This window comes from Oncorhynchus gorbuscha, linkage group LG17, assembly GCF_021184085.1.
Source record: "Oncorhynchus gorbuscha isolate QuinsamMale2020 ecotype Even-year linkage group LG17, OgorEven_v1.0, whole genome shotgun sequence".
In the NCBI taxonomy this organism is placed as follows: Eukaryota; Metazoa; Chordata; class Actinopteri; order Salmoniformes; family Salmonidae; genus Oncorhynchus; species Oncorhynchus gorbuscha.
Window position 1 is genome coordinate 42,680,950 of NC_060189.1, and position 23,942 is coordinate 42,704,891.

Sequence of the window (23,942 nt, forward strand, 5' to 3'; positions counted from 1 at the left end):
ATATTTAGGAGTGCAGAATTGGACTATATACAATACTTTATGTTGTGTTACACCTTGAGTCTGCGGAGGATGGAGGCCACCCTCTTCTGCAGGTTGTCCCAGCGCTGGTTCCCGTCATGGGCCATCTCCCGGAGGCGACAGGAGGAGTCGGTGCGGTTCTCCCTGGCCAGACGGCGGTACTGCTTATTGATCAGCTCCAGCTGGGTCAGACTCTCATGGACCTGACGTTGGAATGCCTACAGGACAACATAGAATTCAAATATATATATTAATCAACCCACACATTTAGTATTGATCAAGGAAATGTTGATTAATCATTCAGTTGACAATTTAGTTGATCAATTGATCATTTAGTATCAATCAGAGACAAGTTAGTCCATCCATGAGTTTTGTCTAGATATGTACTGTAGAGGTACTGTCTTCTGAATATGAGATACATGGGGAGAGAATATAGTGGTTTACAGCATATCAAATAAGGTGGTCTGTAATAGATGTACTGTACCTCAAACTTCTTTAGTTCTTCCTTGGCCACAGTGTAGAGCACGCCTGACGAGTTGGGCAGAGCAGCAGTCTTCTCTGAGGTCACAAGCCACTCCTCAAAACGTGCAAAGTCCTCTAAGAACTTCTGCCATAAACGCCATGTCTCTTCAATCCTTAGAAATGAAAACGATATGGACTATTTTAAGTTATGGCGACAGCCTACATTATAAGCGATCAAATAGACTAACCAACCCTAGAGTTACATCACCGCACTTTGCTTGATGAAATAAAATTAAAATGGCACTACTGTAGAAACAACTGCATCTAAAAGTAGTAGCCCTTTCCTGCAGTCAAATGACCAAATCACCCTCTAGTGACCTCAGGGGTGGAATGTTATTCATATTTTTCATCTTTTCATAATTAATAAACATATATATATTTGTACATTTCTATGTGAAACGGTTTGAACATATCTACTCATTAAAGGATTTTTCTTTATTTGTACTATTTTCTACATTGTAGAATAATAGTGAAGACATCAGAACAATTAAATAACACATATGGAATCATGTAGTACCCAAAAAAGTGTTAAACAAATCTAAATATATTTTAGAAATATATTTCATATCTTCAAAGTAGCCACCCTTTGCCTTGATTACAGCTTTGCTCACACTTGGCATTCTCCTCATGAGGTAGTCACCAGGAATGCATTTCAATTAACAGGTGTGCCTTGTTAAAAGTTCATTTGTGGAATTTCTTTCCTTCTTAATGCGTTTGAGCCAATCAGTTGTGTTGTGACAAGGTAGGGTTGGTATACAGAAGACAGCCCTATTTGGTAAAAGACCAAATCCATATTATTGCAAGAACAGCTCAAATAAGCAAAGAGAAACGACAGTCCATCATTACTTTAAGACATGAAGGTCAGTCAATATGGAAAATATCAAGAACTTTGAAAGTTTCTTCAAGTGCAGTAGCAAAAACCATCAAACGCTATGATGAAACTGGCTCTCATGAGGACCGCCACAGGAAAGGAAGACCCAGAGTTACCTCTGCTGCAGAGGATAAGTTCATACGAGTTACCAGCCTCAGAAACTGAGTTCAAGTAACAGACACATCTCAACATCAACTGTTCAGAGGACACAGCGTGAATCAGGCCTTCATGGTCAAATTGCTGTAAAGAAACCACTACTAAAGGACACCTATAAGAAGAAGAGACTTGCTTGGGCCAACAAACACGAGCAATGGACATTAGACCGGTGGAAATCTGTCCTTTGGTCTGATGAGTTCAAATTTGAGATTTTTGATTCCAACCGCCGTGTCTTTGTGAGACGCAGAGTAGGTGAAAGGATGATTTCCGCATGTGTGGTTCACACAGTGAAGCATGGGAAGAGGAGGTGTGATGGTGTTGGGGTGCTTTGCTGGTGACAATGTCTGTGATTTATTTAGAATTCAAGGCACACGTAACCAGCATTGCTACCACAGCATTATTTTTTTTTTTCACCTTTATTTAACCAGGTAGGTAAGTTGAGAACAAGTTCTCATTTACAATTGTGACCTGGCCAATAAAGCAAAGCAGTTCGACACATACAACGACACAGAGTTACACATGGAGTAAAACAAACATACAGTCAATAATACAGTATAAACAAGTCTATATATGATGTGAGCAAATGAGGTGAGATAAGGGAGGTAAAGGCAAAAAAAGGCCATGGTGGCAAAGTAAATACAATATAGCAAGTAAAACACTGGAATGGTAGATTTGCAATGAAGAATGTGCAAAGTAGAAATAAAAATAATGGGGTGCAAAGGATCAAAATAAATAAATTAATTAAATACAGTAGGGAAAGAGGTAGTTGTTTGGGCTAAATTATAGGTGGGCTATGTACAGGTGCAGTAATCTGTGAGCTGCTCTAACAGTTGGTGCTTAAAGCTAGTGAGGGAGATAAGTGTTTCCAGTTTCAGAGATTTTTGTAGTTCGTTCCAGTCATTGGCAGCAGAGAACTGGAAGGAGAGGCGGCCAAAGAAAGAATTGGTTTTGGGGGTGACTAGAGAGATATACCTGCTGGAGCGTGTGCTACAGGTGGGAGATGCTATGGTGACCAGCGAGCTGAGATAAGGGGGGACTTTACCTAGCAGGGTCTTGTAGATGGCATGGAGCCAGTGGGTTTGGCGACGAGTATGAAGCGAGGGCCAGCCAACGAGAGCGTACAGGTCGCAATGGTGGGTAGTATATGGGGTTTTGGTGACAAAACGGATTGCACTGTGATAGACTGCATCCAATTTGTTGAGTAGGGTATTGGAGGCTATTTTGTAAATGACATCGCCAAAGTCGAGGATTGGTAGGATGGTCAGTTTTACAAGGGTATGTTTGCAGCATGAGTGATGGATGTTTTGTTGCGAAATAGGAAGCCAATTCTAGATTTAACTTTGGATTGGAGATGTTTGATATGGGTCTGGAAGGAGAGTTTACAGTCTAACCAGACACCTAAGTATTTGTAGTTGTCCACGTATTCTAAGTCAGAGCTGTCCAGAGTAGTGATGTTGGACAGGAGGGCCGGTGCAGCATTCTGCAACGACACGCCATCCCATCTGGTTTGCGCTCCGTGGGACTATAATTTGTTTTTCAACAGGACAATGACACAACACACACCCTGGCTGTGTAAGGGCTATTTGACCAAGGAGAGTGATGGAGTGCTGCATCAGATGACCTGGCCTCCACAATCACCCGACAGCAACCCATTTCAGATGGTTTGGGATGAGTTGGACTGCAGAGTGAAGGAGAAGCAGCCAACAAGTGCTGATCATATGTGGGAACTCATTCAAGACGGTTGGAAAAGCATTCCAGGTGAAGCTGGTTGAGAGAATGCCAACAGTGTGCAAAGCTGTCATCAAGGCAAAGGGTGGCTACTTTGAAAATCTCCAATATAAAATATATTTTGATTTGTTTAACACTTTTTTGGTTACTACATGATTCCATATGTGTTATTTCATAGTTTTGAAGTCTTCACGATTATTCTACAATGTAGAACATAGTTAAAATAAAGAATAACCTTGAATGAGTAGGTTTGACTGGTACTGTATATAAAGTGTAATATTGGGATGCAAACTCAAAACTCCATATCTGACATGATATTGTGTCTTTTTTTAGTGTTTTATTTTTTACTTTCACTTGTACCCCTTTTTCTGCCCAATTGGTAGTCTTGTTCCATCGCTGCAACTCCCCTACGGACTCGGGAGAGGTGAAGGTCGAGAGCCATGCATCTTCCGAAACACGACCCTGCCAAGCCGCACTGCTTCTTGACACACTGCTCGCTTAACCTGGAAGCCAGCTGCACCAATGTGTCAGAGGAAACACTGTCCATCTTGCAACCGAGGTCAGCTTGCAGGCACCCGGCCCGCCACAAGGAGGCGCTAGAGCGCGATGGGACAAGGAAATCCCGGCCGGCTAAATGTCCCCTAACCTGGACAATGCTGGGCCAATTGTGCGCCGCCTCATGGGTCTCCCGGTCACGTCCGGCTGTGACACAGCCTGGGATCGAACCTGGGCCTGTAGTGACGCTTGTCACTACAGGCCCAGTGACATTTGGAAGGCCCTGTGTATTATTTTTTTAAGCCCATAACCATGTGTGTGAGGTGTATACTTTTGTTTCAAAGTAGATCTGTTTAAGACTACCAAAAAAACACCCTGTGCGACCTGATTTAGCCACCTGCAGTAAAAGGTTAAGTTAAACTGTGTAGGTCTTACTTGAGCCTTCTCTCCATGGACAAGGCACAGATGCTCCTCCATCGGCGGTCCAGGCTGCGAGTGGCCTGCTGGATAGATTCACACTCTGTGTCCGTGGCACAAGCGTCACAGTCGTGCAACAGCACCTCACACAGGTTCAACACAGACGCCACACCCGTACTGTGCTTCTCTATGTCACGCTGAAGCTCCTGGATAGATGGAGAGAAAGATGGAAGGATGTTATGGTATGCTATGTTAGAGAATGAGGGTGGGATCTTTTCAGAACCAAGAAACCCGCTAAGATCTTTCAATAAGCCCTTCTCTATTGTATTGTCTGTAAGCATGTCTGCTAGGAACTAAAAATGATCTATAAAATATCAACATAAGCAACCATCATTGACTATCTACAGTATCTGTATTAATAGCTATACCAAGGGGTGTAAACTACAGTGTGTTTTCAAAGTACTCACAGCCCACTGATGCGGTAGCCTGGTGGTGCCAGATCTGTTAATGCCATCTTGCCAACTGCTATGACAACGACTACGGGAGTCTACAAGACAGCACAAACAGATCTGGGACCACCAAGCTGACGGGATATTTACCTGCTGCAGGTCCAGCTTCCTCTGTATCTCCTGGGAATCACAGGTGTCATAGACGATGGGTCTGGATAGCTCAGTCTCTATGTGGGCCAGCCAGGACCGCAGACTACTCATGTTCTTATCCAGCTGCTGCACTGCCACCAGAGTCTCCCTCAGCTTCTTCACTCTATAGCAACCGGATACATGATGCTTGTTTTAGAAGAAAACATACCACAGCAGATTCCTAGTAAAGAAGCACCTAAAAACAATTAACACAGTCATTAAACCACTTCTTTCCACTCATTGTTTTTATTTTATTCAAGCTATATTTTACTAGGAACTTGTGGTCAAATTGTGCTAAGTACAGTACTGTACACTGGGCCAGCCAGAGAGTTTCTGAAAGTCAAGAAGGCTGCATCAAAGCAAATATTAACGCCAATGGCGTGTGTAAACAAATGTGTGTATATATCCTAACCCACAGCAGTATAGCATATCCATGTACTTCCTATCCCACACACCCGGCCATAGTATATACAGTGCATTCGGAAAGTATTCAGACCACTTCCCTTTTTTACACATTTTATTTTATTTTATTCTAAAATTGATTAAATAGAACATTTTCCTCATCAATCTACACACAATACCACATAACGACAAAGCGAAAACAGAAATACCTTATTTACATAAGTATTCAGACCCTTTGCTATGAGACTCGAAACTGAGCTCAGGTGCATCCTGTTTCCTTTGATCATCCTTGAGATGTTTCTACAACTTGATTGGAGTCCGTCCACCTGTGGTAAATTCAATTGATTAAACATGATTTGGAAAGACTGTCTATATAAGGTCCCACAGTTGACAGTGCATGTCAGAGCATAAACCAAACCATGAGGTCGAAGGATTTGTCCGTAGAGCTCCGAGACAGGATTGTGTCGAGGCACAGATCTGGGGAAGAGTACCAAAAAATGTCTGCAGCATTCAAGGTCCCCAAGAACACATTGGCCTCCATCATTCTTAAATGGAAGAAGTTTGGAACCACCAAGACTCTTTCTAGAGCTGGCCACCCGGCCAAACTAGGGCCTTGGTCAGGGAGGTGACCATGAACCCAATGGTCACTCTGACAGCGCTCCAGAGTTTCTCTGTGGAGATGGAAGAATCTTCCAGAAGGACAACCATCTCTGTAACACTCCCCCAATCAGGCCTTTACGGTAGAGTGGCCGGACAGAAGCCACTCTCAGACCATGAAAAACAAGATTCTCTGGCTTGATGAAACCAAGATTGAACTCTTTGGCCTAAATGCCAAGCGTCACATCTGGAGGGAACCTGACACCATCCCTAGGGTGAAGTATAGTGGTGGCAGCATCATGCTCTGGGGATGTTTTTCAGCAGCAGGGCCTGGGAGACTAGTCAGGATCGGGGGAAAGATGAATGGAGAAAAGATCCTTGAAAACCTGCTCCAGAGCGCTCAGGACCTCAGACTACAACCCTAAGCACACAGCCAAGACAACGCAGGAGTGGCTTTAGGACAAGTCCCTAAATGTCTGAGTGGCCCAGCCAAAGCCTGGACTTAAACCCGATCAAACATCTCTGGAGAGACTTGAAAATAGCTGGGGCAGCGACGCTCCCCATCCAACCTGACAGAGCTTGAGGATCTGCAGAGAAGAATGGGAGAAACTACCCAAATACAGGTGCGCCAAGCTTATAGCGTCATACCCAAGAAGACTCAAGGCTGTAATCACTGCCAAATGGTGCTTCAACAATGTTCTGAGTAAAGGGTCTGAATACTTATGTAAATGTAATATCAGTTTTTTTTTTTTCCAGAAATTTGCTAACATTTCTAATAACCTGTTTTTGCTTTGTCATTAATCCATTTTAGAATAAGGCTGTAACGTAACAAAATGATCTGAATGATCCAAATGATCTGGTCTGAATACTTTCCGAATGCACTCCTTACCTGGCTCCGATGAGGTCCAGCAGGTGTTGCCAGCGCTCGCCCACCTTGCTGAGTTTGTGTTCTATCTCAGAGGCCTTGGTCTCGTGGCTGGCCCTGGCCAGGCGCTCACCCATCTTGTGCAGCTGCAGCTTGTTCTCCTTAGCCACCGCTATCTCCTCCTGGTAGTCCTGGGAGAGGGATTAAAAACCGTCATCAGACCATGTAAAAGGGAGAATAGTGTAACAGTTTGGACTGAAACATTATTCAAAGAGGAATCAACTTCTACAAGCATTTCTCATTGAAGCAATTGAGAGTAGAGAAGACCATTTCAATGGGATATTTGTCTAATTAATCAAACTCGAATGAAAAGACAAGGTCTGGTATCGGTTGGTGTTTACCTTGCGTAGCTTCTCGATCATCTCCTCGATGCTGATGTCTCCATTCTGGGACACCTTGCTCTCCATGTCGGTAAGCCAGTCACACAGCTCCTTGTTCTTCTCGTTAAACACGGCCCACTCATTCAGCTTCTCACTCACCTGCTTCTGCCGAAGGGATAGCTATGGAGAGAGAGAGAGAGAGACAGCTAGACAGATACACAGGTGTTGTAAATACATTAATTAATTCACCATGGTAAGGATAATAGCTAGTTGCACAGAGAAGTGAACGTTTTTATATAAAAAAAGAAACATACACAACAAGCAGTACTAGGCAATATGCATAGATTTCGCAGAACATTAATGAAGAGGTAGTGGTGGTGTTACCTAATGTAAATGCATCTAACGCTAGCACTGTGTGACTTCCTGTCACTATGTGGTCTATATTCACATACAACACCGGATGTAGTTTGAAGGGGAAACATCCTGTACTGTTTTGCATTAAAGTTCTCTCTATCTCAAGTCTAGTTATACTAAACACTACGCTTCCACCTTTATGAAATCACCAGAGATATGTTTCACGAAGGCGATAAAGAATACTGCAGAACCACTATTCAATCATATTGACCATAGTCTGCTGCAAATCTTTCTGCAAGAGTCGGCAATCAGTGCAAGCCTGCAAGATTCAACCCTGTTCCCATAACTATGCGTACGTAGTGCGGCCATGGCCTATCGTGGAGCTTCAGCACCACCATTTGGCACATGTCATTACAACTTAAAATGACAGCTCTAGTCTCTCTTGCTGGACTGATGACACACCTATTGAGTCAGACACACAGAGGCCGTGGGAAGATACTGCTTTTCCTCACAGCAACATATTCAATAGCCATACAGTACCTGGTGACAGATCTCCTCCCACTGGCGGTGCAGAAGCTCTATACGTTCCTGTAGAACAGACAGGTCCTCAGCACTGATGTAGCTAGACAGGGACTCCCTCAGCACCGTCAGGTGGGCTAGGTCTTCTGTCCAGCCGTCAAACGTGTTCTCCAAGTCCTGGTCACAGGAGAGAGAACGTTATCATCTGCTTTAAGCAGCCAAGACTATGTTTAGCTGAATATTTTTTAAAGACATCACGGGTCAATTTGAAATGGCTTCGTATGCCATACAAGGTGCACTCCATTAGTGTACCATTTAGGACACAGTTCACTATAGGACTAAGCCCACCTACAGATAATTTCTCTGGACATTATGTGAGCCTGCATGTATTCAGTGTTGAACATAGTATAATAATTGTAAGGTCATTTAATATTTTAAGTAGACATTTTGCACCAATATTGCATTTTAAAAGCTCGTTGTAATAAATGAAGTGCCCTTTAATATAGACCACATGGAGACTTAAAATAAATCAGATTTTTTTTATATGAATAAAGACTTGCTAATTCAGCATTTTGACATTTGGTGTTTGGTATTTTATTAGGATCGCCATTTAGCTGTTGCAAAAGCAGCAGCTACTCTTCCTGGGGTCCACACAAAACACAAAACATAATACAGAATGACAATACAGAACATCATTAGACAAGAACAGCTCAAGGACCGAACTACATCATTTTTTTTAAAGGCACATGTAGCCTACATATCAATGCATACACACACACTATCTAGGTCAAATAGGGGAGAGGGGTTGTGCCGCGAGGTGTTGCTTTATCTGTTTTGTGAAACCAGGTTTGCTGTTTATTTGAGCAAAATGAGATGGAAGGAAGTTCCAAGTTCCACCTTTATAGTAGTGTAAAGTGGCATGTTGTCATGTCTTGTCATATTATGTCTTGTTCCTGTTCTTTCTCTTCACTCTGTCTCCCTCTGCTGGTCGTATTAGGTTACCTTCTCTTTCTCTCCTCCAGCTGTTCCTCATCTCCTCTAACTACCTCGTTCACCCTTTTCCCACCTGTTCCCTTTTTTTCCCTCTGATTAGGTCTCTATTTCTCTCTCTGTTCCTGCTTCTTTTTTTGTCAGATTCTCGTTTGAGTTTCTCATGCCAGAAACAAACTATCGTCTCGTTTGCTTCATCCTTGTCCTGTCGGAATCTGCCTGGCAAGTGCATCCTGTACTCAGCTAACTGTCTTATCGTTTGTACTGTGTCCAGTTCATCTGATGCTACGTGAGATCAGGTACCACTGTTCCTCTACGACCAGCGCCTACCCAGAGAGACCTGCAGCCTGTCGCCGCTAACCCAGCTATTCTCCTCTGCTGCTAAGAAGGGGGCTCTTTTGTAATTATCAGAAGGACTTTTTGTTTCATTTGTCACCCTCTCTGCGGGTTGTCTATTTTTCCATTATCTACATCTGAAGAGGATCTATGTCTTCCCTGTGTTTACATTAAAGGACTCTGTTTTTGTTAAACCGCTTTTGGGTCCTCACTCTAGTGCATAACACATGTGAAAGTATTCACCCCCTTGGCATTTTTCCTATTTTGTTGCCTTACAACCTGGAATTAAAATGGATTTTTGGGGAGTTTGTATCACTTGATTTACACAACATGCCTACCACTTTGAAGATTCAAAATATGTTTTATTGTGAACCAAACAAGAAATAAGACCCAAAGAACCCAGAACTTGAGCGTGCATAACTATTCACCCCCTTAAAGTCAATATTTTGTATATCCACCTTTCGCAGCAATTACAGCTGCAAGTCTCTTGGGGTATGGCTCTACAAGCTTGGCACATCTATCCACTGGGATTTTTGCTCATTCTTCAAGGCAAAACAGTTCCAGCTCCTTCAAGTTGGATAGGTTCCGCTGGTGTACAGCAATCTTTAAGTCATACGACAGATTCTCAATTGGATTGAGGTCTGGGCTTTGACTAGGCTATTCCAAGACATTTAAACGTTTCCCCTTAAACCACTAGAGTGTTGCATTAGCAGTATTAGGGTCATTGTCCTGCTGGAAGGTGAACCTCCGTCCCTGTCTCAAATTTCAGGAAAACTGAAACAGGTTTCCCTCAAGAATTTCCCTGTATTGAGCGCCATCCATCATTCCTTCAATTCTGACTAGTTTTCCAATCCCTGCCAATGATCCCCACAGGATGATACAGCTACCACCATGCTTCACTGTGGGGATGCTGTTCTCGGGGTGATGCGAGGTGGGTTTGTGCTAGACATAGCGTTTTCCTTGATGGCCAAAAAGCTACATTTTAGTCTCATCTGACCAGAGAACCTTCTTACATATGTTTGGGGAGTCTCCCACATGCCTTTTGGTGAACACCAAATGTGTTTGCTTATTTTTTCTTTAAGCAATGGCTTTTTTCTAGCCACTCTTCCGTAAAGCCCAGCTCTGTGGAGTGTACGGCTTAAAGTGGTCCAATTGACAGATACTCCAATCTCCGCTGTGGAGCTTTGCAACTCCTTCAGGGTTATCTTTGGTCTCTTTGTTGCCTCTCTGATTAATACCTTCCTTGCCTGGTCTGTGAGTTTTGGTGAGCGGCCCTCTCTTGGCAGGTTTGTTATGATGCCATATTGTTTACATTTTTTAATAATGGATTTAATGGTGCTCCGTGGGATGTTCAAAGTTTCAGATATTCTTTTATAACCCAACCCTGATCTGTGCTTCTCCACAACTTTGTCCCTGACATGTTTGGAGCTCCTTGGTCATCATGGTGCCGCTTGCTTGGTGGTGCCCCTTGCTTAGTGGTGTTTCAGACTCTGGGGCCTTTCATAACAGGTGTATATATACACTGAGATCATGTGACAGATCATGTGACACAGATTGCACACAGGTGGACTTAATTTAACTAATAATGTGACTTCTGAAGGTAATTGGTTGCACCAGATCTTATTTAGGGGCTTCATAACAAAGGAGTGAATACATATGCACACACCACTTTCCAGGTTTTCATTTTTTATATTTTTTTAAAAACAAGTTATTTTTTTCATTTCACTTCACCAATTTGGACTATTTTGTGATTGTCAGGTACATGAAATTGAAATAAAAATCCATTTAAATTACAGGTTGTAATGCAACAAAATAGGAAAAATGCCAAGGGGATGAATACTTTTGCAAGGCACTGTACGTTTTCTTGAATTTGTTCTGGATTTGGGGACTGTGAAAAGACCCCCGGTGGCATGCCTGGTGGGATAAATGTGTGTGTCAGAGCTGTGTGTAAGTTGACTATGCAAAAATTTGGGATTTTCAACACGTTTCTTATAAAAATAAGAAGTGATGCAGTCAGTCTCTCCTCAACTCTTAGCCAAGAAGAGACTGGCATGCACAGTATTTATATCAGCCCTCTGATTACGATTAAGAGCAAACCGTGCCGCTCTGTCCCGGGCCAGCTGCAGCTTAACATGTCCCTCCATGCACCCTCTGTGACATTTAGGAAGATTTTAACCCACTTAATCCCAAAAGGTCTCCATTGTAAAGCCCTAGTTATTTTGTTGCATTGACAAAGTCATTTATGAAGATTATTATTTAGTTTGTGTGATTAATTTACGTCAGTCCCTCATTTTAAGGTCAACCCTGTTACGTAAACTGAACTCTCATTTTAATATGATGAAACTATTCCTTTATAAATATTTATCAAAAAGAAGCAATGAACATCTTATAGTCAAATCATAGTGTAAAAGCAGGTGAGCTGGTTCTAGTCTTTCTGTCAACTTTGGGGTGTTTTGTGGTGGAAAACTGAGCCAGTTCAAGCTTTACACGTCAACCCTGTTTCCAATGGCGACCCGTCATTCAGGGTATGAGCCCCACATTTTGTGGGTTACCTATTTTGCATGTTATTTTGGCATTAATAAGTGTCACATATCAGTTTGCAAACAAAGTAAGAAAAAAAGACAAAATCATTGAGTTAATAAAGCTTCCTTTCTTGAAAAAGGCAGCTCCAAATGTAGGTGTTTCAGCCTAGCTCAGTGCTTTCTGTGGTGGTGGGGCAGCCAGTGGATAATACGGAGAGTAGGGGTTGGTAATGTTCTCTTGTTGCGCCGTAATTGTCTTCGTGTCCTGTCACTCATAGGGACACTACGTCACTGCCAAATCTAATAGTAGAGCTCGAGAATTCAAGCACTTCCAAACCACTCATTGATTGTAGACTTGATTCTTGATGATGATCGCGAGCTAAGATTTTGAAAGTATGATGTTGACATGATCAGTCCAATCAAAGCAACTGTAGATATAACTTGACATGACGTAATTTTATCTGTGGCCAATGACCTTGAGCCCTTTTGGATGGGCACTTCTAATGTAACTATGCTGCCAAAGTTACATTAGAAGTGCCCATCCAAAAATCCAGAATTTCAATCCAGACTTTGATGATAAAATTTGCCCACGCCACCTTCCTGTTCAAGTGAGCACAGCACAACAAGGTGAGTACGAAAATGTATTGTATGCTGCTGCATAAATTATGTTATATGCCAGGGAGATTTTATACTGTAGCTAAGAAAGTAATACTAAGTGTGTGTTGTGTAGTGAGCTGTTAGTAGCCCATGTGCCTCACCCTAATAATTTGGTCTATTTTCCACTCTTAATTTCGCCTACTGTTCTGTTCTGACTTGGTGGTACAAATGTAGCATATAACCTGTTTTAGAGAAATGTAATCATCGAATATTGTAAGAGTTGTCATTGTCTGCTTATATACCCCCTTTATTTATCCTAAGGTTCTGACTTGGTGTACTGGGAGAACACTGTAAGAACGGCCCATGTTCTGAATTCTGTTTCTGTACACTTCAAAAGTGCTGAACAAATAGTTATATTGACTACGTCCGTCCTAGCTTGCTCATTAACGTCTTGATCGAAATAACAAATGGCCTCTTATCTACTTGTTGTCCCCTTATGCCATAGTTTGAACATCTCAATTGTCAGCAGAAACTCCATTTGTTTAACCAAGTCAGCCATATCAGCTATGTTTTTTTTAAAGGCAGTAAATGAGGCTGAATGAACTGTTTCGCTGCCAGACAAGACTGCGCTGATAGCCAGGTGTAGCAGTGGTAAGGCGTTGGGACTCTGCTGTTGGGACAGCTTCATGTAGGCCCTAACATATTGTGGGCACCGTTTGTCACCGTTATAGTGCAATTAATATATTATTTACTGTTGTGGCTTTGCTGGCATGCATCCACCCAATTGGAGGGTTTGCCCCACCAAGAGTTACATGCTAATATCGCCACTGCCTGTTACCCATAGATAGACAGGCTAGAAATGTTTTAACAATAAAAATGTTTTTGTGAAGATTGCATTCAATTGCCATTTCCTGTTGCACAACAACAAGCTTCCATTCCTCCTGTCAAAAGGGGATTTATGTTTGTCAATCGTCAAACCTGTTACTTTATTTGGCACTTACTAAAGTCATTTTAGTAAGTATTTTTTTTAAATTAGGATCATATACTTCTCAAAAGACACCGAATTGGTGGAACAACCCAGTAATACAATCCATTTCCTGATTACCTGGATCATGAACCGCAATGCCATGTAACCTGGCTATTATGTTCATCACATCCTTAGTGAGTCAGTACTGCAAACCAGCTCCCGGCATTGGTGTGGGGAATGTTGGAGAAATGTTGTAATTAATTCAGACCCATAAAGATGCCAAGTAAGTTTGTCTATTTTCTCTCTGCTACCGCACGGCAAGCAGTACTGGAGCGCTTGCCAATCCAAGAGGCTTCTAAACAGCTTTTACGCCCAAGCCATAAGACTCCTGAACATCTAGCCAAATGGCTACCCAGACTATTTGCATTGCCCCACCCCCCTCTCCACTTCTTTACACCACTGCTACTCTCTGTTGTCATCTATGCATAGTCACTTTATTAACTCTACCTACATGTACATGCTACCTCAACTAACCGGTGCCCCCGCATATTGACTCTATATCGGTACCACCCTGTATATAGTCTCGCTATTGTTATTTTACTGCTGCTCTTTAATTACTTGTTACTTTTATCTCTTATTCTTTCTGTATTTCTTTGAAAATGCATTGTCAGTTAGGGGCACGTAAGTAAGCATTTCACTGTAAGGTCTACCTACATCTGTTGTATTCGGGCATGTGACTAATAAAATGTTATTTGATTATAATTACATCAGTTAAATATACCTCCAAAACAAGGTGTTCTAAAGCCTCTAAAATCATTATTTCCAAGAATAAAACCCACTGTCCAATGAGAGTTTATCTGAACATCACTGTCCAGAGAAATGTGAGGACAATGTCTAAAGGTCCAATACCCAAGACGAACATTCAAAATATGCGTGAAGGAAACATCTGTGAAATCATATCACCTACACGGGATTGAAAAAGCTGTCTGTTATTGTACTGTGCTGGATCACATACCCCTTACTTTTAAAGATGCTGTACTTCTCTAACTATCACACAAGATTCTCAAACCTATCAAATCAAAGCACACTGGCGATATGTGGTTTTAGTACACCTCTCCAAGTGCCCCGGGCCTAGGCTTACCTTGCAGCGCATCTGTTCAGCCTGCAGGTCCTCGTGGTGATCAGGGAGGGGCTGAGAGAGCTGCCGTTTAAACGCCCTCAGCTTCTCCAGAGAACCCTCTATGCCTCTCTCACATCTCTCCCAGTCCTGTGGACAACAAGCATATCCACACAAAGTGTCAGTACTTAAACATCCTTGTGTTAACATCGTAGTATAAAATATGTCCTCAATCAATCAATCAATCATTCAAGACAATAAGAATGCCTATAATTGCAGTTGAAATGAATAATCTACTTGCAGTTAAAAGGTAAACCTCCAAAAAGGTCAAGTTAAAGGTACTGTGTGTTTAATGTTACAGTTGGGTGCAGTGTACCTTTATCAGGTTGGCCAGCTCTCTCCTCTGTTCCTCCAGGCAGATGTTGGCGTGTCTCCAGCGGTCCTGGATGCCTGTGAGCTCTCCCTGCAGAGACACCTCCACCCTGCTGTCTGCAGACAGGAGAAGCTGCTTCCCAGCCTCCACCGTCAGGATGTAGCTGCCCTGCTGCCGCTGTAGGACCTTCTCTTTCAGCTGGAGGAACACAGAGACACAGGACAGTTAGACCGTAACCCTGACCCTAACCCTCCACTTATAGGATGTAGCCACTAGAGAACCTTGATGCCACTACAGAACCTTGATGCCTGACCCTTACCCTAACTCTATCCCTTACCAATGTCTCTATGGTGATAGCAAACAATAAAGGTGATAGATGTCAGCCCTGCCTTGTTCTTTGGGAATAAGTACAATACTGTTCTCCATGAAATACGTCTCCATCTCCAAAGGGTGAAAAAAGCTAGTCCCATTCAGCACAGTCATACTGATGAGCATACTGATGAGAATGAGTTGTGGTATAAATAGTCACACGTTTCAATATTACCAAGAAGCAGGTAGCTAGGGTCATGAGGTCATCAGAGTGAGTTGAGCCTACAGTACCTGAACTGCGTCCAGCATGGATCTGGCCTGCTGCAGGGGTACGGGCACCCCAACCTGTAGGGCCTCGGCAGGGTGTGAAACCTCCCCCAGCCATTTCCTCAGCTTCTCCGCCATCTCCCTGTAGCGCTGCCACTGGCGGACTAGGCTGTCGATGATACCCCGCCTCTGTTGGGTGCGACGCACCACACCCTGCCACTGGTTACTCAGCAATGCCAACTTCAGGTTGAATTCATCCCTGCGTTGAGACAGAGGACATTTACAGTAAGATAGGGAAAGATTAGACGGATATACCGTAGAGGAGTCATACAAATCTGACAAAAATGACCATATTTCTACCAAGGCACTCATCTATAGCTTTGTGAATGATAAGAGACAAGTGTACGTCAAGTTAAGTCAAGTTTATTTAAAGTGCATGATATGGGTATCATGATACAGTTGAAGTCGGAAGTTTACATACACTTAGTCATTAAAGTCATTAGAGTCACTAAGACTCGTTTTTCAACCACTCCAAAAATGTCTTGTTAAACAAACTATAGTTTTGGCAAGACGGTTAGGACATCTACTTTGTGCATGACACAAGTAGATTTTCCAACAATTGTTTACAGACAGATTATTTAACTTATAATTCACTCTATCACAATTCCAGTGGGTCAGAAGTTTACATACACTAATTTGACTGTGCCTTTAAACAGTCAGCTTGGAAAATTCCAGAAAATGATGTCATGGCTTTAGAAGCTTCTGATAGGCTAATTCACATAATTTGAGTCAATTGGAGGTGTACCTGTGAATGTATTTCAAGGCCTACCTCTTTGCTTGACATCAGGGGAAAATCAAAAGAAATCAGCCAAGACCTCAGAAAAGAAATGTAGACCCCCACAAGTCTGATATATCATTTACATTACATTTAAGTCATTTAGCAGACGCTCTTATCCAGAGCGACTTACAAATTGCTGCATTCACCTTATGACATCCAGTGGGACAGTCACTTAACAATAGTGCATCTAAAACTTAAGGGGGGGGGGGGTGAGAGGGATTACTTATCCTATCCTAGGTATTCCTTAAAGAGGTGGGGTTTCAGGTGTCTCCGGAAGGTGGTGATTGACTCCGCTGTCCTGGCGTCGTGAGGGAGTAGTTTGTTCCACCATTGGGGGGGCCAGGGCAGCGAACAGTTTTGACTGGGCTGAGCGGGAGCTGTACTTCCTCAGTAGTAGGGAGGCGAGCAGGCCAGAGGTGGATGAACGCAGTGCCCTTGTTTGGGTGTAGGGCCTGATCAGAGCCTGGAGGTACTGAGGTGCCGTTCCCCTCACAGCTCCGTAGGCAAGCACCATGGTCTTGTAGCGGATGCGAGCTTCAACTGGAAGCCAGTGGAGAGAACGGAGGAGCGGGGTGACGTGAGAGAACTTGGGAAGGTTGAACACCAGACGGGCTGCGGCGTTCTGGATGAGTTGAAGGGGTTTAATGGCACAGGCAGGGAGCCCAGCCAACAGCGAGTTGCAGTAATCCAGACGGGAGATGACAAGTGCCTGGATTAGGACCTGCGCCGCTTCCTGTGTGAGGCAGGGTCGTACTCTGCGGATGTTGTAGAGCATGAACCTACAGGAACGGGCCACCGCCTTGATGTTGGTTGAGAACGACAGGGTGTTGTCCAGGATCATGCCAAGGTTCTTGGCGCTCTGGGAGGAGGACACAATGGAGTTGTCAACCGTGATGGCGAGATCATGGAACGGGCAGTCCTTCCCCGGGAGGAAGAGCAGCTCCGTCTTGCCGAGGTTCAGCTTGAGGTGGTGATCCGTCATCCACACTGATATGTCTGCCAGACATGCAGAGATGCGATTCGCCACCTGGTCATCAGAAGGGGGAAAGGAGAAGATTAATTGTGTGTCGTCTGCATAGCAATGATAAGAGAGACCATGTGAGGTTATGACAGAGCCAAGTGACTTGGTGTATAGCGAGAATAGGAGAGGGCCAAGAACAGAGCCCTGGGGGACACCAGTGGTGAGAGCGCGTGGTGAGGAGACAGATTCTCGCCACGCCACCTGGTAGGAGCGACCTGTCAGGTAGGACGCAATCCAAGCGTGGGCCGCGCCGGAGATGCCCAACTCGGAGAGGGTGGAGAGGAGGATCTGATGGTTCACAGTATCGAAGGCAGCCGATAGATCTAGAAGGATGAGAGCAGAGGAGAGAGAGTTAGCTTTAGCAGTGCGGAGCGCCTCCGTGATACAGAGGAGAGCAGTCTCAGTTGAATGACTAGTCTTGAAACCTGACTGATTTCGATCAAGAAGGTCATTCAGAGAGAGATAGCGGGAGAGCTGGCCAAGGACGGCACGTTCAAGAGTTTTGGAGAGAAAAGAAAGAAGGGATACTGGTCTGTAATTGTTGACATCGGAGGGATCGAGTGTAGGTTTTTTCAGAAGGGGTGCAACTCTCGCTCTCTTGAAGACGGAAGGGACGTAGCCAGCGGTCAGGGATGAGTTGATGAGCGAGGTGAGGTAAGGGAGAAGGTATCCTTGGGAGCAATTTCCATACGCCTCAAGGCACCACGTTCATCTGTACAAACAATAGTGTGCAAGTATAAACACCATGGACCACGCAGCCGTCATACCGCTCAGGAAAGAGACGCGTTCTGTCTCCTAGAGATGAACGTACTTTGATGCGAAAAGTGCAAATCAATCCCAGAACAACGGCAAAGGACCTTGTGAAGATGCACAGGTACAAAAGTATCTATATCCACAGTAAAACAAGTCCTATATCAACACTGCTCCAAACCGTCCATAAAAAAACCAGACTATGGATTGCAACTGCACATGGTGACAAAGATCGTATTTTTTGGAGAAATGTCCTCTGGTCTGATCAAACAAAAAAATAACTGTCTGGCCATAATGACCATCGTTATGTTTGGAGGAAAAAGGGGGAGGCTTGCAAGCCGAAGAACACGATCCCAACCGTGAAGCACTGGGGTGGCAGCATCATGTTGTGGGGGTGCTTTGCTGCAGGAGGGACTGATGCACTTCACAAAATAGATGGCTCATGAGGATGGAAAATTATGTGGATATATTAAAGCAACATCTCAAGACATCAGTCAGGAAGTTAAAGCTTGGTCACAAATGGACAATGACCCCAAGCATACTTCCAAAGTTGTGGCAAAATGGCTTAAGAACAACAAAGTCAAGGTATTGGAGTGGCCATCACAAAGCCCTGACCTCAATCCCATAGAACATTTGTGGACAGAACTGAAAAAGTGTGTGCGAGCAATGAGGCCTTACAAACCTGACTCAGTTACACCAGCTCTGTGTAAACGTTCTGACCTTAGTTCCTTTATTATATCTGTGTTAGTTTGGTCAGGGCGTGAGTTGGGGTGGGTAGTCTATGTTCTTTTTTCTATGTTGTATTTCTGTGTTTCCCCGGTATGGTTCTCAATCAGAGGCAGCTGTCGATCGTTGTCTCTGATTGAGGATCATACTTAGGTAGCCTGTTTTCCCCATTTTGGTTGTGGGTGATTATTTTCTGTGTCTGTATTTTCCACACGGAACTGTTTCGTTTTCATTTTGTGTAGTGTTCAGTTTTAATTAAAAATATGACGGACACTTACCACGCTGCGTATTGGTCTGATCCTTCCTACTCCTCCTCAGAAGAGGAGGACGAAAACCGTTACACTCTGTCAGGAGGAATGGGCCAAAATTCACCCAACGTATTGTGGGAAGCTTGTGGAATGCTACCCCAAACGTTTGACCCAAGTTAAACAATTTAAAGGCAATGCTACCAAATACGTATTGAGTGTATGTAAACGTCTGACCCACTGAACCTGTGAAATAAATCAAATATGAAATAAATCATTCTCTCTACTATTATTCTGACATTCCACATTCTTAAAATAAAGTGGTGATCCTAACTGACCTAAGACAGGGGATTTTTACTAGGATTAAATGTCAGGAATTGTGAATAAATAAATGTATTTGGCTAAGGTTTATTTAAACTTCCGACTTCAACTGTATGTGTATCAACACACTTTACATACGTTTGCAGTGTACTGTACCTGTCATCCACCTGTCCCTGCTCCAGCATCCTCTGGCCATCACTGATTATGGAGTGAAGGATCTGCTGACGACTGAACATCTCAGCTTGGAATAGCTGCGGAGAAAACACATTCAGATCTGGTTAAGGAGAAGCATATCTTTAATTCTGTGAATAACACTTGTATCGTTTATCAATGTTTATTATGAGTATTTCTGTAAATTGATGTGGCTCTGTGCAAATTCACGGGATGTTTTGGAGGCAAAGGCAAATGTAAAACTGAGGTTTTTGGATATAAATATGAACTTGATCGAACAAAACATCCATGTATTGTGTAACATGTTCTCCCGGGAGTGTCATCTGATGAAGAATATCAAAGGTTAGTGATTCATTTTCTCTCTATTTCTGTTTTTTTTGTGACTCTTTTCTTTGGATGGAAAATCACTGTATGCTTTCTGTGACTAGTTGCTGACCTAACATAATGATATGTTCTGCTTTCGCCGAAAAGCTTTTTTGAAATCGGACACTGTGGTTGTATTAACAAGAATTCCGCTAGCGGAACCCCGTTCCTAGACAGGTTAACTGCATCTTAGAAAGCGACATTGCATTAATTATTGCACTATAGCAGTCCTGATGACTCTATGGAATCCAGACGTTCCAAATCCCAGCATGCAAAGCTGGATGAAATTATGTCATCACAACCAGAACTGTTTCAGAACTGGTTGTAAATATGGATTGAAGTCACTATAACAAGTTTTTCCAGCTGGGTTCACAACTAGGTTATATTCCAGCAGGACTCCTCCAGTACCTCATGTGCTCTCTGTTGCTCCATCAGACTCTGGTAGTTCCCAGATATTCCCACGGCTAGCTTCTCCTCCGTCTGTACCAGGAACTCCATCCACGTCTCACACTTCTCCAGGAACGTCTGCTGCTGCAGCAGGAACGACTGCAGTTTACTGAGGAGAGACAAAGAACCAAAATATCAGAACCAAAAACCTTCAGTCGTGAATATTTCACGAATTTACCTTATTTCATGAACTTCAGTTTTCAACCTTACCTGAATCTCTCAGTGGTTTGGGCATTGGCTGAGGACCAGCTCCGGTTAAGGTTCTGCATGCGTTTGATCTCGGTGTCGTTAAGAGGAAGCCGATAGCCCAGCTCATTCAGACGTTCCAGGTCAGGGGCCATGCTGCTGAATCTCAGAATCTTTCTCTGCAAGGGGAACAAGAGCAACTAGTAGTGAGTTTCAGTGAAATGAACTCACCCCAGGACAATGGCTTTTCCTAATAGTCTAATAAACTGTTGGTAGAGCATGGCACGTGTAATGCCACGGTAGTGGGTTTGATTCCTGGGACCACCCATACATAAAATGAATGCATGCATGACTAAGTCGCTTTGGATAGAAGTGTCTGCTAAAAGGCATATATTGTCTAAGAATTGTTTCCTTTCCTTTATCGATATCATCTCAAATAAAGGACCACTTAAAAGACCAGCCTAAAGAGCTTCCATATTGTTTTCACCCGTCAAGTCTTCTCCAAAGTACACGAGGAGAAGAAAGGAGCAAAGGATTGAGTTTTTGACCTTTTTTTATAGTTGGATCACAGTCATATAGCTAAATCACGGTGCTGACTTACCTTGAGTTCCTCCATGCGGTCCTGGATGATGGACAGGTCAGAAGAACCGTTGGGATCTTGGACCTTCAGAGCCTCCTCGGCCTCCACCATCCAGCGCCCCAACGAATCCAGCTGCTCACTGAAGGTCTCATAGTCCTGGACTCCCATCTGGAGGAGGGATTGGAGGACAAGAGATGTATGTATTTATACATGCAACATTCATCCAGGTGAGTCCCATTGAAATGTAAATACATTTTTTCAAGGCCAAGAGGAATGAACCAATGGCTATTGAAGCAACTGAAAATTACATTCTTTGGAAGATCTCAGAAGCATGAGGTTACACTAACTTCTGAACGTGGTAAACGCTTGTCTTGTTGGGTAAATCTGGTCCCATATTCCCCTGTACCTGTAGTGTAATGAGCTGCCTGCTGAGGGCCTGCTCCACGGTGGCAAGGCGCTGGGTTAGAGAGAGGTGGTCTGACTGGACGGCGGACGCTGCAGACGTTTCCACCTGTTGCTTCAGCTGATCTCCCAGCTCCTGGAGAACCTGTAGAGATGCCTGCACTGGAACCTGAGCCCGCAGCAACTCCTGGAGAGACACCACCATACACCAACACACATGAGTGTAACAGAACACAAATCACCTATTATCACAAAGCAATATGACCAAATGTCATTATGTTTTCAGACAAGGATCATTGTTGACTGAAAGCTTAGGACATTAAACCCTGAAACTAGAATCTGATTCAAGTGTGCCAACACTTCTTTCCATAATAGACCATATAGGCAAAAAGGCTTTTGAAGGTAGATGACAGTTCATGAATACTGAGTCCTATGCGTATGTAAAAGGATCAATCCAACACTGTCCCTGTTCCAACTCACACTGCAGTCTTGAATCCAGGTGGACACCTCCTCGTCTGCGATGTCCTTGCTGCAGGCAGTCTCCAATAGCTGGCCAGCCTGCTCCTCCTGCAGCTGGATGCTGGAGCAGCTCTGTTCATACAGCTCTTTGTAGTGCTGCCACAGCTGTAACAGGGCTTTACTGCTCCTCAGACGCTCAGAGATCTCCTCCAGCAGACTGCTCCACCTAGACACAACATACATAGATGATGAACATCTTGGATCAATGGATCCTGGATCAACAACATAACATTGTTGCTGGATCAACACCGGTGGTTCTCACCCATTCATGGAAGATAAGCCCCCGTGGGGGTCATAAAGTGATCCAAATAAACAAACAAACCTAGCGTTGACATCCTTCAGGGTATTGTTGAGGCAGTCGGACACAGACTGGTGGCACTCCTTCAGCAGCTGGTGTGTCACAGAGCCAAACTTCCTCAGACTGCTCTCCTGCTTCTCCAGGTCCTTCTGTAGGTTCTACACAAAACAAGTCAAACATAATTAGGCCAAATTCCTCCCGAAGTGTGCACTTCTCCACAACCCCTCAAATAAGTAGAAGTATTGGATATCATCTTTACCATATTTCTTAAACCAATCCAATGTGTTTAAATCCTTGAGGGGGATGGAACTAGTACACCCACACTTTAGGAATAAAGGCTACTGTGTAGGTTTAACCAGTCATTAAATAAAACAGGGTGTGGGAAAAAAACATTTCTAAAAGCCTGAGATGCATGTTCGTCCTAGAATTACCTGTAGACTCTCCACTTGTAACTGTACAGCCTCCAGGGAGCCGGTGAGGAGGCGGAAGCGAGACACAGAGTACCTCCCCTCCATCAGGTAGCCGTTCATCTCCTCTGAAGACAGCTTGTACAGAGTCCACTGGTCCAGCACTGACACAAGGCTGATCTTCAACTGCCCAATCTGGGGCGGAGCAGAGATGGAGAAGAACAATAAGGTCTGCACTTAAAAAGTGGTTCAAGGAACTTACTTGATTTTGCAGTTGTGTTTAGTACTTTTCTGCAACGGGGGATCGTCATAGTAGCTGAATGAGTGTGAGGTAGTTGAAATGGGGCAGTTGCAGAGTATGCAGTAATAGGTGACTATGGGGTACTTATAGTGGGTTAGATCTATTATCACTCTCATATACTCTTATGTAACGCAGAGACTAAGCACACATTATTTAAACTCTATAGAGAATAAATAGTGGATGAAGGAGGGAGATGTATATTGAGTGAAATTAACAGAAGATAAGATAGCTCTGCCTACAAGGTGATCTAGGTTAGCCCAGGTGTGATTGACAGCTTGGAGCGTCTCCATGACAACAGCGCAGGCCTCATCTGTTTTGTTCTGGATGAGGGCACAGGCCTGCTCCTCCACGCGCTCCACCTCACCCTCCTTCTCCTTCACCACCTCCTCCATCTCCTGCAGGAGCAGTGGAAAGAGAGAGCAGTCAGAGGTTTAAGATCAACATCAAGATCATGAACCTGATCAAGATTCTTCATTGAATAAAAACCAAACAATTGAAACCCAAAGGCCTACAGAGTATAATATACACAGTGTAAAATAAATATGTGATTTATATAATAAATCAATACAAAGTGTAGACAGCGGGTACTCCTACCCGGCAGTCTTTGAGGGCGTTCTGTACGGAGGTTAGGTCCTCTATCCTGTGTTTCCTCTTCAGCCTCTCCTCCTGAGTGAGCAGCCAGGTCTTCAGGCCCTGTATGTTGTTCTCATAGTCCAACCAGTCCTCCAGCAGAGTCTCCAGGAACTGGACCTAACCACACAACACAGCAGGGCACATACTCAATACGTTGTACTGAGACAATGAAATAATCCCTCTGATCAGAACTAGTCTCTACACTCGTGGAAAAAAGGGTTCCAAAAGGATTCTTCGGCTGACCCCATGGGAGAAGCCTTTTTGGTTCCAGGAAGAATCCTGAAAGTTGAGGTT

The 23,942-nt window shown here is 43.7% G+C and overlaps 1 protein-coding gene across 1 annotated transcript in view; it reads right to left on the reverse strand.

The window, feature by feature from the left end:
* The window catches only part of syne1b (spectrin repeat containing, nuclear envelope 1b), a 118,924-nt gene that overhangs the window by 15,095 nt on the left and 79,887 nt on the right, over positions 1 to 23,942 (reverse strand). The window contains 20 exon segments of the mRNA XM_046308716.1: positions 54 to 236; positions 503 to 653; positions 4,226 to 4,413; positions 4,807 to 4,969; positions 6,734 to 6,900; positions 7,111 to 7,269; positions 7,984 to 8,139; positions 14,516 to 14,641; positions 14,868 to 15,062; positions 15,465 to 15,699; positions 19,498 to 19,592; positions 20,284 to 20,431; positions 20,533 to 20,687; positions 21,110 to 21,256; positions 21,495 to 21,677; positions 21,971 to 22,175; positions 22,332 to 22,465; positions 22,739 to 22,909; positions 23,255 to 23,410; positions 23,610 to 23,765. Coding sequence (XP_046164672.1) covers positions 54 to 236; positions 503 to 653; positions 4,226 to 4,413; positions 4,807 to 4,969; positions 6,734 to 6,900; positions 7,111 to 7,269; positions 7,984 to 8,139; positions 14,516 to 14,641; positions 14,868 to 15,062; positions 15,465 to 15,699; positions 19,498 to 19,592; positions 20,284 to 20,431; positions 20,533 to 20,687; positions 21,110 to 21,256; positions 21,495 to 21,677; positions 21,971 to 22,175; positions 22,332 to 22,465; positions 22,739 to 22,909; positions 23,255 to 23,410; positions 23,610 to 23,765 — 3,273 coding nt within the window.